Source organism: Cercospora beticola, chromosome 3 (assembly GCF_033473495.1).
Source record: "Cercospora beticola chromosome 3, complete sequence".
NCBI classification, from domain to species: Eukaryota; Fungi; Ascomycota; class Dothideomycetes; order Mycosphaerellales; family Mycosphaerellaceae; genus Cercospora; species Cercospora beticola.
The window spans coordinates 1,628,323-1,643,727 of record NC_088937.1 but is presented as its reverse complement, the minus strand read 5'-3'; the positions used below and the strand labels follow the sequence as shown (position 1 = coordinate 1,643,727).

The 15,405-nt window shown below is 53.6% G+C and overlaps 4 protein-coding genes across 4 annotated transcripts; 2 read left to right on the top strand and 2 right to left on the bottom strand.

Moving 5' to 3' along the window:
* Positions 1-643: 643 nt before the first annotated feature.
* RHO25_004600 (uncharacterized protein) lies at positions 644-2,616 on the top strand (the record flags this gene model as incomplete). The annotated part of the gene is made up of 4 exons (XM_023595522.2): positions 644-853; positions 906-1,441; positions 1,516-2,207; positions 2,261-2,616. The coding sequence occupies 4 exons, from the start codon at positions 644-646 to the stop codon at positions 2,614-2,616; spliced, it is 1,794 nt and encodes a 597-aa protein (XP_023456942.1).
* Positions 2,617-3,411: 795 nt separating this feature from the next.
* On the bottom strand, positions 3,412-4,566 carry RHO25_004599 (uncharacterized protein; the record flags this gene model as incomplete). Its single annotated transcript, XM_023595521.2, has 1 exon — positions 3,412-4,566. One exon carries the CDS (start codon positions 4,564-4,566, stop codon positions 3,412-3,414), a length of 1,155 nt encoding a protein of 384 aa, XP_023457858.1.
* Positions 4,567-9,459: 4,893 nt separating this feature from the next.
* Positions 9,460-12,220, bottom strand: RHO25_004598 (uncharacterized protein; the record flags this gene model as incomplete). Its single annotated transcript, XM_023595519.2, has 3 exons — positions 9,460-10,050; positions 10,140-10,908; positions 10,971-12,220. The coding sequence occupies 3 exons, from the start codon at positions 12,218-12,220 to the stop codon at positions 9,460-9,462; spliced, it is 2,610 nt and encodes an 869-aa protein (XP_023457685.1).
* A 1,019-nt stretch (positions 12,221-13,239) lies between these two features.
* Positions 13,240-15,379, top strand: RHO25_004597 (uncharacterized protein; the record flags this gene model as incomplete). The annotated part of the gene is made up of 2 exons (XM_023595518.2): positions 13,240-13,754; positions 13,981-15,379. 2 exons carry the CDS (start codon positions 13,240-13,242, stop codon positions 15,377-15,379), a joined length of 1,914 nt encoding a protein of 637 aa, XP_023457694.1.
* Between the last annotated feature and the right edge of the window lie 26 nt (positions 15,380-15,405).

The following is a 15,405-nucleotide window of genomic DNA, read 5'->3' as shown; positions in this document are numbered from 1 at the left end:
AGCAACCCGCGGCCGGCGATGCGGAAGTGGCTCTCGCCCATTGAAGCCTCGAAAGTCTAGATCAACTATCTGATAATCGGATTGCGCTAATGGAATAAGCTCTGCCAATGCTGCAGCGAAGCTTAAGCCACAATTGCTCGACACCAAAGCTCACACCACCTCTTCGCTTGCCCGCAGCGTGGGTTGGGCCGCCGCAACACGAGACAGGACAACGCTCTCTGACCCTGCGTCTTCGAGAAGCGAGGTGGCTTGGGAGCGTTGCTCACTGCTGCCGCCGAGGCGAGCACGGCCGGTTCAACCGTGCTTGTTGCACCTTGGCTCTGACAGCTCGAGCTGGAACGCCACTAGACTTGGGCACGAGCGGCTTGACTTCGTCGCTTATCTTCACCTGGTGTCGACAAATTTCCAAGACACAGGACTGGGGACTCGCGTGGACACTGCATCTCCGCTAATCAGATGCTGGATCCTTCGCAGAGTCGCTGACCCTATCGAAGCCCTACTTTCTGCCCGCCGACGACCGGAGCGCTTCACTTCACGGCGTGGCTGCCGTTCTTATCAATCGAATCTAATCTTCCATCTTGCGACGTCAGCTTGCGATTCTTGTGGACACTCGTTGTTCTTTGTCGCGACTCACGCTCACAAAATGGCTTCTCGAAAGCTGTTTGCAACCGTACTGCTGCTGGCAACTTATGTCGCCGCAGAGACTAGGACATTTGACTGGAACATCACCTGGGTGACCCGCAATCCAGATGGCATGCACAGTCGGCCGGTCATTGGCATCAACAATGAGTGGCCGCTTCCTACGGTCAACATCACGAAAGGCGACAGAGTGATCGTCAACATGAACAATCAGGTTTGCGACGTTACGGTTACATCGATTGCCCATCCACTGACTGTTATCACAGCTCGGCAATCAAAGCACGAGTATCCACTTCCACGGCCTGTTTCAGAATGGCACCAACGAGATGGACGGCCCAGTTGGTGTCACTCAATGTGACGTTCCACCTGGCTCTTCTTTCGTCTACAATTTCACCATTCAGCAGCCAGGAACATACTGGTACCATTCGCATAGCCGGGGGCAGTACCCAGATGGTATGCGCGGCCAATTCGTAGTCCACGACCCTGAGAGTCCATACCTGGGTCAATACGATACAGAAGTTGCTCTCTCGATCTCAGATTGGTACCACGACCAGATGCCCGGACTCTTGGATTGGTTCATCAGCGTTGAGAATCCGACTGGTGCAGAACCTGTGCCAAAGTCTGCATTGATGAACGACACCCAAAACCTGACCATTCCGGTGGAGCCAAACAAAACATATTTCTTCAGATTGGTCAACGTTGGTGCATTCGCCAGTCAATACTTCTGGATCGAAGGTCACACTATGAGGATCGTCGAGGTCGATGGAGTGTACACAGAACCTGCGGACGCTGAAATGATCTAGTAAGCACCTGTTCTGTGTCACTTAGTAAATCATGTTCACCAGAATCTGCGGTCTGACCATTGCGTTTTTTTAGCATCACCGCAGCGCAGCGTTATGGATTCCTAGTGACGACCAAAAATGATGCTAGCGCTGGGAATTTCGCGATTGTCGCCTCAATGGACACAGATCTTTTCGATGCCATCCCACCAGGCCTACCAACGAATGTCACCAGCTGGCTCGTGTACGATGAGTCTCAACCGAAGCCGGCACCTGCTTTGTTAGACAGCTGGGATGCTCAGTTCGACGATTTCGACCTGGTACCGCAGGACCAGATGGAGCTTCTTGACAAGGTCGACTACTCCTTCAACCTCGATCTTTCCATGAACAACCTGGGCGATGGAGCGAACTATGCCTTCTTCAACGGCATCACCTACGTGCGTCCAAAGGTTCCCACACTATATTCTGCATTGACTACTGGTGAATTTGCGAACAACGCCACAGTATACGGGCGGGACACGAATTCTTACGTACTCAACAAGAACGATGTAATAGAGATAATCCTGAATAACGACGATCCAGGCAAGCACCCATTCCATTTACATGGGCACAATTTTCAAATTTTGTGGCGCAGCCCCGACGACTACGGCTTTTTCGACCCCTCAAATCACAGCGAGTACCCACTTCGACCCATGAGAAGGGATACATTTTGGGTTCGGCCGCAAGGAAACTTCGTCATTAGGTTTAGAGCAGACAACCCTGGAATCTGGCTGTTTCATTGCCATCTAGGTAAGCTCTTGTGCGGAAGGGCTCGCAGCGAGCAGAAAGCTGATATTTAGCAGAGTGGCACCTTGCCAGTGGGTTAGTAGCGACGATGATTGAGGCGCCTCTTTCTCTTCAAGAGACCTTGAAAATACCTCAAAATCACCTCGACGCCTGCTCCGCGGCAGCCACACCAACCCCAGTAGTGGGCAACGCTGCTGGCAACACGAAAGACGCACTGGATTTGACCGGTCAGAATTTGAGCATTGCGCCACTGCCATCAGGCTTCACGGCTCGCGGAATCGTTGCTCTTGTCTTCAGCTGCATCGCAGCTTTCCTCGGAATGGCTGCTATTGCCTACTATGGAGCAGCACCTCTCTCCGCGCGAGAGATGGCTGAAACGAGAGAATTTGTGGCCAAAACAGCCACAACATGACGAATATCACATGAGAACCAGTACCCAACGAAAATGTAGACAGTCCGCAGCGTTATAAGTGTGAATTGCAGCTGTGATGAAAATTTATACTTGAAAACACAATACTGAAGTAGAGGAAGCGTTGACAATAGACTTATCAAAAGCGGAGACGTCTACTTCAGCGATTGAAGGTTGCATGAGAGTTGAAGTGCTGCAATGATGTCTTCTTCTCAGCTGACCTGGTCAATTGGATGACTTCTGCCCCTCACATTTCGACCTAAATCTACCAACTTCGCCAAGTGATACGAGTAGTTGGCGAAATAGAGAACGGATTGTCGTCCTGTTCATGTAGTCATGGGACAAAGGCATATCTGTGAAAAGCATATTGTTATGGAAGACTGTCTTCCACTCTGCATACGTTGAGACGCAACGCTGACAAGTGGTTAATGGCTAAATCTTCAGCTGCGAAAATAACGAAAAGAGGTGGAGGATGCATAGAACCGATTTTGATTGTGATATACTCATGATGTTTTTCGTATTGTTTCGTATCCATATCTGTCGTGTGGCCGGACATAACATCATCATGATCTTCGGCAGTTCCATCTCATATAACATGCCAACAAACCTCCCATGTTCTTTCAACGTACAAGCGTCCGTCAGAACTGCCATTGCAATCAAGCAAAAGGCTCACATCGCGTGCTCTCGCACGGCAGAGCCCGATCAGACCAACACCTGCGCTATGCTGCTACAGACTGCATCTGTAAGCCGAAGTAAACCACGTCAACGCAAGACATTTGCCACAAATGCGTGATGTGATCATTGCCGTTGAGCTCGCAACGATCTCACGCGTTGCTTGTACGCTTCCCAGCCTTGGGATCTATATTCCAGTGCAACCCTGGCGCGTTCTCCCGGCGGAGCACCGATGATGCCGCGTCCGACGATGATCACATCTGTGCCTCCTTGGCCAATGACTTTGTCCGGAGTGTTGTATTGCTGGCCTTTGCCATCGCCTCCTGCCTGTAGCTGCACGCCCGGAGTCATGGTGATGAAATTGTCGTCGGGAGCTTGGTTAAGTGATTGCTGTGCGATGAACCCCATGACGAAGTCCCGGTTCTCTCTCGCATGTTTGACGCAGTCGGCTGTGTATTCGGGCGTAAAGTAGTTGTTGGCACTGCTCATCTGGGCCAGCAGGAGCAGGGAGCGTAGGAATGGAGGTGGTGCAAGTTGAGCCAGAGCTTCGGGGTCATCTCCTTCGTCCTGCCCATCGCCTGACTCCACGCGTGAGATCGAAGGCCGCATGTGGGGCTGCGGACTAATTGCTTCAGATTTCATGCTGATGGTGGTACTGACTGATACGACGGACTGCTTCCTCATCCTATCTGTTGTGTCTTCCTCGTATTCGTCCGCAGAGTGCGCGCCATTGATGTTTTGCCAATTGTCGTCTTCCTCGTCGTCGCTGTCCTCAAAGTCATTGACCGGGGGCACTTTAGGCGAGGCTCGAATGTCCGTGGAGACGGAGGTGTTGTGCGAGTTGATAGCCTTTTGTGCTGCCTCCGCCAGAGCAGGTATAATGGCCGCACCCGAATGGATGGTCGCGTTCACTATGGGAGCCCACCGCACAATGCTTAGCGGGCCACTGGTGTACTGCAGCTGCACGGTGTTGCCAATGTCCATGAACTTTCGGTCTTCAAACACTAGGAACTTCTTCCGTCTGGAGATCTCGTTCAAGCCTCGAATCGTCTTTTCACCAAAGTCGCTGATGATGTCGGCGTGTGTCTTGAGGATGCAGATGTGGTCGCCCACCTCCTCGGCGATGCGTAGCAGCTCATTGGTCGTGGTGACATCGGCGGACACGCACAGGTTGGTACGCTTGATGTGGATGAGACGGAGGAGGTACGTGGCGAGCGGCGTGAGATTGGGGTCTTCGGAGCGCTCAGCGTAGGTCTGGCTCAAGGTCGGATGGCGAGCCATGGGTGCAGCTGTGGGCGGGCGTGCTTGTGCTGTCGGGGAAGTGCTGGATGCTCTCGCGCTGGAGGAGCTGCGGGAAAGCGCAGAGCAAAGAAGGAGCAGCGCAGAGCGGCAGCAGCAGGAGCAGATCAAGTAGGCGAGGAAAGAGAGTGGACGGCCGGTGGGCGGAGGGGGCAAGGCCGAACGTGTCGTTGGTGTTGGCGAGGTTTCGCGGTCTTGTTCTTTACGCAGTCGCCGTCAACCGACACTAGCTCTTGCGGCGTCAATCTGTCGGCAGCATGCACGTCGCAGTGGGACAGGCCAAGCAGCAGCAGATGGGCTCGGTCTAGAAGTCGGGTCGTCAAATACAGAATGTCAAATCACACTTCGCTGGCACAATGCTATCTATCTCGCACTCGCTCTCCTGCGTCAGCCCGCACTCTGCACAGCCTGTGTTCCCTGCTGCTGCTGCTGCTGCTGCTGCTGCTGCTTTTGCACTTTTCGCTGCCACTCTGCCCCTCGTTGACCGATGGGGTCCATTTCGAAATTCCTTTCCAAGCCTAAGTTAACTACGCCGCAGCGGTTGCCGTCCCTCTTCAGAAAACGCCCGACCCTGGCACTGGCGCTGGCGCTGCATTGATGGGCGGCGGCAGGGCATGCTTAAATCTCCATCCGGCGAATCACATGCGCTGGAGTCTCGCCGGATCGTCAGATATAGCGGGCTCCGTGAAAATCCACCGACCACGGCCACAATATCGGGACCGTGGGGGCTCTGTTCGATGCTTTTGATGTTTCTTTGCAGGCTGTCGTACGACCATTGCACTGCCGTTGTACCGCGGACAAAGTAGCACCTGATCACGCTTGACTGTTCCTCACCGACAGACCGCTCGAGAGCAAGGAATCCTGCTGGCCCAATATTGATGGTTCAGTACGAAATCTTTCCTACGGCCGCCTTGGTCACGTCCCTAGTAGGGTCGTCGTCCTACGGTACACAGATCTACTTCACCGGCCGATCTCTGTGTGACTGTCACAGCTATACAAGATCTTGTTGAGAATAGACGAAGACGCATTAGACTGTGACCATCGCGCTTGGCGAGGTGGGCAGATCATATGTTTTGATCCCAATTGCACGTCCCAGCAGACTCCACAATGCTCTATTCACATTGAGCCACCCGCTGAATGAAATATTGTGCAGCTCTCGGACCGCATCGCGTCTCTCTGACTTCGAATACACTTGTTAGAAGTTGGTGAAGAATGGGAGCATCCAAGTTTCGCTAAGGAACGTAAAGGCGTCTTTGGCCACTGCTTTCGCGCTGAGACTTGCGAGGAGGGTAGCGCTAGATTGAGCTGTGACGGAGTGTCAACATGCCTCGAGTGAGTTCCCAAGGTAAGCATGGTTTGCACTGACAAGTCATCCGACCGACGATAGAGGCTTGTTTGTGGGATATTTAGAGTTTGATGGTGGGAAAGCTGCAGAGCGCGACCCTGGTCCACACGGATCAACGCGCTCCCTTCGCGTTGCGGGATAGTGATGCCTTCGTAGAGCCATCAATGTTTGACGCATCGCCGGCCGACAACTTTCTCGGTGTGTTACTTTGCGCGACCACCGCCTTCGTCCTCCACTGGATGATCACCGGACGCGTCGCAGGAGGGAGGACGCGACTTCCTGCCGCCGCCCTTGCCATTCCCCCAACACCACCACGCGCCCGCCGCGCGCACGTCCCTTTCGCGAGCACCTCGTCTGCCCACTCCCGCCCACTCAACACATTCCCGACGCGGCGGGAGAATAACAACATGTTGCGCAAGGCTCACAACGAGTACGAGAGGAAGACCGGGCTGGCACAGATCTCGCAGGCGAGCTTCTCCTCGCAGTCCTCCAGCCAAAAGCAATCAACGAACCCAGGCTACAAGAATCCTCTGAAACCCAGCTCAGCGTCGAGTCTCAATGGTCTGCGAGGCTCTCGCTCCCCGTCCAGGGCTGGAATCAAGCGCACATCGAGCGGCCTTGCGAAGTCGTTCGATGGCACCTTTGACGAAGACGCGGGTTCACGGTATCAGCCGGTCGTGATTGGGGGCCAGCCAGGAAAGACGGTCATTCCTCAAGCTCTGTTTGACGAGAACGAGTTCGATGATGATATAGATCTGGATGTGGAAGAGCCGGTAGCAAGGAAAACGACCACAAACATCGTGAGCTATCCAGATCTCTCAGCACATCTGCCCAAGACAACGGGACAACGTAGCTTCCACACCACTTCCACAAAGCCGGCCACGATCGATGCAGCAGCTGGAAGAGAGGATTTTGAATTCACGAACTTTGACTCGGGCTCAAAGTACAACGCGAGGACAGACCAGGCACCGAACAGTAGTGCACCTTTGCCTTGGTCTTCATCGCCGCTTGAGCACTTTCAGCCTACTGGACGCCCGCAGAAATCACTTCAGTCATTCGCTTTCGATGGATTCACCGGCACCGATGCGAGCAGACAACCTGCCACCTCACCACAGCCTAAACCCGCCAAGCGCAGGACTCTGCCATGGCTCGAGGGGAAATCGCAAGAGGCAGAGCCAACTCACACCGTGAGCGGGAATTCGCATCGATCACGACCTGTTACTGCAACGCCTGCACCGAGCAAAGATAGAAAGGACAAATCTGCGTACCCCTGGAATACGACTGCCAGCGCGGTGAAAGAGCAACAAAAGAAGAAACGCGAAGAGACACGGAAGACATCAGGCAAGGTGATTGAAGGCACTGAGGAGTCAGTCAAAGCCGCGACCACTAAGCAGAAGCGTCCTGCAAAGGTGTTCCTCAGTGACGAACAGCAGCACGTCCTCGAGCTCGTTATCGAGAAAAAGAAGAGCGTGTTTTTCACCGGTTCTGCAGGTACGGGAAAATCTGTCCTGATGCGAGAAATCATTGCCTCACTTCGAAGGAAGTATCAACGCGAGCCAGATCGCATCGCTGTTACGGCCTCGACTGGTCTTGCTGCCTGCAACGTTGGTGGTGTCACGCTCCACAGCTTTGCTGGCATTGGGCTAGGAAAGGAAGAGGTGCCTGAGTTGGTACGCAAGATCAAGAAGAATCAGAAAGCGAAGCACCGGTGGATGAGAACGAAGGTTCTAGTTCTGGACGAAGTGTCGATGGTGGATGGCGAGCTTTTCGACAAACTTGAGTCGATTGCACGCCAAATCCGCAATAATGCACGACCATTCGGTGGCATTCAATTAGTGATCACTGGCGACTTCTTCCAGTTGCCGCCAGTGCCGGAAGGTGGTAGAGTTGCTAAGTTCGCATTTGATGCGTCAACGTGGCCAACAACCATTGAGCACACCATCGGACTGCATCATGTCTTCCGTCAGAAAGATCCAGGTTGGTTGATCTCAAAGTGGTTCTCGTAATTTGCTAACATATTCACAGTCTTCGCCGGGATGCTCAATGAGATGCGTGAGGGTCGGCTAACACAGTCATCTATCGAGGCCTTCAAGAGGCTCTCTAGACCTCTGAATTACGAAGACACACTTGAAGCGACTGAGCTATTTCCTACTCGTCAGGAAGTCGATAAAGCCAACAATCAACGTCTTGCACAGTTGCAAGGGGATTTGTTCCAGTTTCCTGCGCGGGATGGCGGTTCGATACAAGACAAGACTCAACGCGATAGACTCCTTGCGAACTGCCTCGCGCCAGAGGCCATCACACTGAAGAAGGGCGCTCAGGTTATGCTTATCAAGAACATCGACGAGACGCTGGTGAATGGCTCGCTGGGCCGGGTCATTGGTTTCATGGACGAACGCCAATTCGACAGCTACAACAACAACGAAGCCGCATTTCTGCAATCGCCTGGCGGCACCGTGCAGTCAAATGCCGGTGATAGTGCTCCCATGGACGTGCGACAAATGATGCAAGGTGTCACCACATCTCGGAAATGGCCTTTGGTCCGCTTTGCCATTGCGGACGGAACCTGGCGCGATCTTCTTTGCGAGCCTGAGACGTGGAAGATCGAATTACCGAACGGGGAAGTCCAGGCATCTCGTGCACAGATCCCGTTGATCTTGGCGTGGGCTTTGTCTATACACAAGGCGCAGGGTCAGACACTCGATCGTGTGAAAGTCGACCTTGGTCGTGTCTTCGAGAAGGGTCAGGCATACGTCGCGTTGAGTCGTGCGACCAAGATGGACGGGCTCTGCGTACTGAGGTTCGATGCTCGCAAGGTGCAGGCACACGACAAGGTCCGGGCCTTCTACTCGAAGCTCGCAAGGGTGGAACTGCAAGAGAAGAACAAGGAACGTATGAGCGCAATTGACAAGTCCGGTGTCACAAAGGCAAAGGACTACGAGTCGAATTTCGTCGATGGCGACTTCGATGACAGTAACATCAATTGGGATGAGTATTGAGCCACATCTTAATTGATGCTCATCATGGCGGCCGATGATTGATCGCTCTCGAGGCTCTGATCCTCATTCTCAGATATGTCTATTTGTAGATATATTCACTTCGCTCACTGCCTCAGCGCTCTAGCAGCTGACAGCGACTGGTCAATCTATTCTCATTGTGAAGACCACCACTTTGTGCAGATCAAGAACAATCTTAGTCATGAACGACTCGATGCTACGCCAGGATTTGTGGCCGCTGTAATTGCCGATGCCCTTAGAAGCCACAACTTCCAGAATTTGAGGACGAGAGCATCCTAAAACCTAGACACTCTGCCCTCCTGCTCGTGGGTCTCGTACACACTTTCTTTACTCTCGTGTCTCTGCCTTTCGGAGCGCTTCCAAGGCAAGCTGTCTCTCGAAGTGACGTCGGCGCACAATCGAGGTCACGAGAGGACAACAAATCGTACGGTCGTCTTCCGGTTTTTCTGTTCTGCTGTTCCCAACTGGACACCTCGTCAAAGTATCGCGGCACAGACACCATCGTGCCCGAGATCATGCAATCTCCCACGACGCGATAAATGTAGAAGCCCAGCCAGCACGACCTTTCTTGCGCATATAATCTTCCACAGTCAAACCTCGTCCATCCCGGCCATTAAACTGCGTCAATCCTATCACCGTCACCTTTTGCCCAGAATGTCCAAGATGCTGAGTCGGAACGTCACACCACCAAACTTCCCCATTAGTATTGAATGGTGGCAGATTGTTTTCCCCTTTCTTCTCTTGCGCATCGATGAGCAGCACGAAGAGATAAGATGGCCCGGATCCATTTTTGATCGGATCCCAATGCCGGCAAATCTTTTGGAATGAGAATCGTGTAGTCGGCCCTTGCTGCGCGAGATTAATCTTGCCTTCCGCAGGCCTGAATGATGTTTTGGCAAGACCTTCTTCAGCTGTGTTATCATAGACCGTTGCACCAGTGCCATCCTTGCTGGCCATGGAGTACTCTTCCCATGATAGCGAGCGACCATCCGTGCGGTATTGCTGGTTTCTGTCCTGTGGATAGTGCGAAAGCCCGAAAATGTCATTCGACATGGTGAACCAGTCAGGTTTGAATTTCTTTTCGTAGGTCTGTGAAGCTGTGACCTATATCAGAGAGTCAGCGATATCCCAAAAAGGTCTTCTAGTTTTAACCTTGCATTGAGTGCAGTACTGCTCGAGAAGATGACACTTACACTTCCAGATCCCCAGCAGGAGTCGATGAGTTTCCACTCGCCATTGTCAATCTTAACAACGTTCCATGCGTGCGTCGAGGCGAAGGGCGGAATCGGCTGTCCGGGTTGCAGGGGCGTAAAGCCAAACCCTTTGCTGGCGCCGCTAAGGACGAAACATTCCATGCCCACCTTCATCGCTAAAGCAGCAAAAAGCCCAGCATAACCCTCGCACACAGCCAGACCAGATTGCAATGTGCTTTGGGGAGTAGAACCTTTGACGTTGTTGCCGAAGAATGCTACTGTGTCGTACGCGATATTGTGGTGGAGCCACGCGAAGATAGCTCGTGCTTTGTCCGTAAGAGAGGGAAAGGGAGAGGTGAGCTGATGGGCAAGCCATCCTACGTCCTGCGATGGAATCGATTGGCGTGGGAACCGTGCTGCATGGCCATCTGGACCAGAGAAGTCACGGCAATGTAAGCAGGAGTTCGTTGGTGCCGCAGAAGGGGCTACAGGGGCTGCAGCCGGCACTGGCGCCGACAGATTGATGCCGGCGCGCTTCGCACGCTCCTCTATGAGCTGATTCAACCAATATTCGTTAGCTCCGAGAGATTTGTCAATCTCTGCGCCATGCTCGAAGGCGATGAGGGTCGGCCAGCATTCGATCTTGTACGCCTGAGCAATGTCCTTGTTCTCGTCTGTGTTGATTTTGACAAATGCTATTTGATTTGGTCGGCAATATTCTTTTGCCAGACGCTCATAATCAGGCGCAAAGTTGCGACAAGGTCCGCACCTGAAAGTGATAGGTGTAAGCGATAGTCACTGTCTCACATGGGGCTTCAACCTATGACTTACCAAGGTGCCCAAAAATCCGCCATCACGATGCGGTGCGTCGCCAGTACCTCTGAGAACTGTGAGTATGATGTAATTGCAAGAGCACCTGCGGCAGGTGCCGATGCTGTTGGCGTGGCTGTGGCATTGAACCGCGGTTTGGATGCCTTCAGGGCGGCAAGATCCGGTTTCGAGCTCGCTGGTATAGGTGGGGGCACTCCGGAGTTGCTGTTCGAGGGTACGTCCTGTCCTGCAGGTTTACTCGTCTCTTTGTTGCCGAAGCCCATGGACAGCGCGGACACTCGTGGTCGCGGAGGCGGTGCAAGGTCCGCTCGGGCAGACGATGCAGCCGGAATTGGCTCCACCCTCGTTTGCGTCGATGCTCTGACAGGTAACGGCGGTTGACTTTGTCTCACTGGTGGAGGCGGTGGTTGAGCTCTCTTCGGGACGGGCGTGCTGCCATATGCTCCTGTTTGGTTCTGCAGAGTATCAGTCTGCGTAGGCACGGGTGGCGGAACGACGGGCTGCCTGGTTGGCATCGGTGGTGGAGTCGTTCCCTCCTGTACTTGTGCGATCCTTGGTGTTGATTTGGAGTGCCTGAGAGGCCGAGTGCCATTGTACTTCCTCTCCGCCGCTTCCTTCTCCTCCTTCGTGCGCTTTGGTGGTAATGCTGGCAAAGAAGAAGGATCATAGTCAGGAGCTCGAATCTTATAGCGCTCGCCACCGACAGATGTGTAAGAGGTAGCGTTAGATATGGCAGAAGTGGAGGACCTCGCTGTGGCTATTGAGCTTATTGACTCATTGGATGCACGTTTGGTGAGCGCGAACTCCTTCTGAGACGGTGCTTCTGAAGGTCGTCTTGGAGGCAGTGCAGGCGAAGGGCCGGACGGCGTTCTCGATGGCAAAGCCGGCGCTTGCGATGATTGAGTCGATGTCCGCCCTGGTAGGGGTGGCCTTGACTTTGCACGTGTACCGTTCATAGCCACCCCATTCGGTCGCGCTCCATCAGGCTCATTGCCTACCGCTCTGTTTGGCGACGGCCCACTAGCAACTCCAGGAGGCACACTCGAGGCCTGTGCGCGGTCCGGTCTCGCTGGGACACTCGGTCTAGGTGGTGGAGGCGGTCTAGGCCTCGGAACAGCCTGACTTGATCCATTTGTTGTCGGTTTCTGAAAACCTTGTGAATTTTGAATAGGTATGCCACCACCGGCGTTTTGTAGCTTCAATGCGGCTATGCGCTGAGCGATTGAAGTCCGTTGAGGCTCTTCGGCCATCTTGACAGAAAGTTTGGTACAGCCAACGCCAGAACGAGTGGAACCCAGGAGCACAATCGTCTCAACAGAGAAGAGACTTGGAGTATGACCCTATGCTCAGCTTGGCTTGCGATGGTCCTCGGTGTTTTTTGGTCCCGTAGTAGGAATAGGCAGGTCGAGCTCAGCTGTGCCACCACACGGCGCTAGTGGTCGAGATCCTTCAAGGCATCAGCCGCGCACGTGAGAAGGGTATAGTGACTTTGCAGCTGTTAGGCGATGTCGATGTAGGTGAATGTGTTATGTGTTGCCGCGCGTTCCGGTGTGCAGCAGGAGTGGCTCGAGACTGGAGTTGGTGTCGGGTGGGGCTGTTCAACGGCGAGCTTCACGCCTTATTGGGTCAGGTACGACGGCGTGCATTTGAAAGAAAGGCGCAGTCGTGCGCTGCACATGCGCTTGCCCGCCAGCCCGCTTGGTGGCTCGAGGTTTTCGTGCCAGGTGTTTCTGGTTCTTTGCCTGTTCCTGCGCCTGCAGAACTGCCACGACCCGGACCACCCATGCTCGGATCGCTGGCCCTCGAGCTTATTTCCACACCACGCCCTCCAGTGGCCACCGTTCGTCGTCGTTTTTCCTACCGCACTCCATCCATCGTGGGCGTGACAGTGCCACGCGAGAGTCCGTCGGCTCTGAGTTGGTCGATGGTTTCCGATCGAGTCAGTGTCAATGCATCGCAATGTCGTGCACAGCGTTCGGGTTCGCCCTTCGGCGCTAAGCTGTTGCGAGCTGCTTGTGGCGCTGACCTCCCTTTACTTTACCCTTACGCGGACAACACGTGATGGCTCCCTCTTCTCGCACATCAGACAACATCGATATCGATTCACCCTCTTTGCTGGTGAAGGCGACACAGAGGCCAATGTCTCGGTCGTTGGACCAGATCCCGTTCACCCTTCAGAAGAGTTCGCGTGGCTGAGAGCTCACGCGGCTGATGACGAGATTTCTTCGACTCGGCAAGACTGTGCAGGGGAACAGTGCACATCATCGCGATGACTACAGTACGCGACTTCGATGGCCCGAACAGGACGCCGACGCTCCTCGTGCCTGAGCAACCAGCATATTCGCCTGCAATGGCATCGCCGACCAGCCCCAAGCTTGCCAGACAGCGAACCGGAGGAAGCGTGGACTCGAATGCTTCGGCACCTTCAATTGACACATTGGGCCGAAAACGAACGACGAGACATTCTCGGTCAAACACTATTACTGCCTATCACGAACCGGACCACGTTACAGAGCATGAACACTTCCAACCTGGTGCCGAACCCGGAGTGGACACCGCGGCTGAAGATGACAAGATCCCGTCGCATCTTAAGAAATTGAAGAACGACTGCGATATCAATATCATCGACTTCAGCGATGAGAACGTCTCGCGTATTCGATGTGACAATCAAAGTTTGGCGCGGGCACTCGAGATTCCACGAGGCGATGAATTTCCATGTCGATGGATCAGCGTCAACGGACTTTCATGGGACGTGATTCGTCTGTTAGGCAACAAGTATAATCTGTAAGTACAGCAATGTTCGAGAAAGCGATACCGGGCTCCAGTGATTCAGTCAAGCCAATGCGGTACAATTGTGCCCGTGTCCAAGATCACTTGCAGAGCAACCTGTACCTCTAAAGGGAAGTGGTATGCTTCTGGCGATTATAATAAGTCATCGGCCTGGCACTCAGGAGGTCAAGTATTGCAGCCACCATTCTTGTACAGACACTGACTGTTCTTGTTACACTAGACACCGCTTGGCAGTCGAAGACTTGGTCCATACTAAAACTCGCACGAAAGTCGACTGGTACGCAGATCACGCCTTCATCGTGCTTACACTACAGAAACTGGTCAGAATGCATCAGCATAAGGGCCGTAATGAGAAGTGTAGCTGCGCGGATGGGGACAACAGTTCCGACGATGACGAAGAAGAAATCGACGAGAAATTCGAGAAGCACGGCCAGCAGCGGCAGGGGTTCTGGAAGAGGTGGTGGAAGCCTCGACAGACAAACGTCTTGCCGACCTATCTGGACCGGGATCGCGACGGAAAGATCGACGAGTACGTCAATGCACACAGTGGGCTCTCGGAAAAATCGCCCATCAAAGCCGTCAGGACTCTTCACCGGTATGAGAGTGCTCAAATACCAGAGCATACAGCTTGGATGGAAAAACACAGCGCATTGGCCCAAGAGGACTTGGCCGTCAGCGTTGAGCAAGTCTCCATATTTCTGCTTGCCGATAATAGTGTGATCTCTTTCTTTGAGCACTCTGCCGAGGATGTTGAAGAACCAATCCTGGAACGTTTGCATAGTCAGGAAACAATGCTCAGACGGAGTTGCGACGCGTCTCTCATAACTCAGGCTATAATCGACGCCATCGTCGATCTCGCTGTCCCAGTTCGAGATGCCTACAACAAGTCGAGAAAGGAGCTGCAGATCGACGCTATGACGAATCCGAACATTCGAACCTCGCGAGCTTTGCACATATTTGGCGAAGAGATCGATATGTTGCAGAATCTTTTCAAGCCGATCGTACACCTTGTCAACTCCTTACGGGATCATGGCGCGCCTTCAGCAACTATATCGAACACAATGCTTCCGACAGGCAGTACCACGAGCGCGTCGGAGCAGGCACCTTCTTTCCTTCCCAATCCATCAAGTCGAGATCGCGAAGGCGCTCCTGCTGCCATTCGCTTGAACTCAGAGTACAGAAAGAGAGCTCCCGGACGTCCTTATAGTGCCAGTGTCACTATCACACCACTCGCACATACCTACTTTGGCGACGTACTGGACCATTGTATCACTATGATTGCCGCACTTGAGCAAATGGACGCAAGCGCGAACAACATTTCCACGTTGATCTTCAACACCGTGGGCGCGAATACGAATCGCTACATGTTTGTGCTGGCCATAGTCACGGTTTTCTTCGCGCCACTGACGTTCATCTCCGGCTATTTTGGAATGAATTTTGCATCAGGTGCGGGTCTGGCTCACCCGTTCAGTTTCTTCTGGGTGGTTGCTGCGCCTGCTTTGGTGGCTTTCATGGTGCTCGTTTTTGGTGTCATGCTGTGGGAGCAGATTGGAGCGTGGGGAACGAGGCGGGGTATCAAGGCAGGACTGCGGATGCCTCGACAGCGGGGTCGGCGGTGAGTATGCGTTTTGTGTAGATGTCGGCG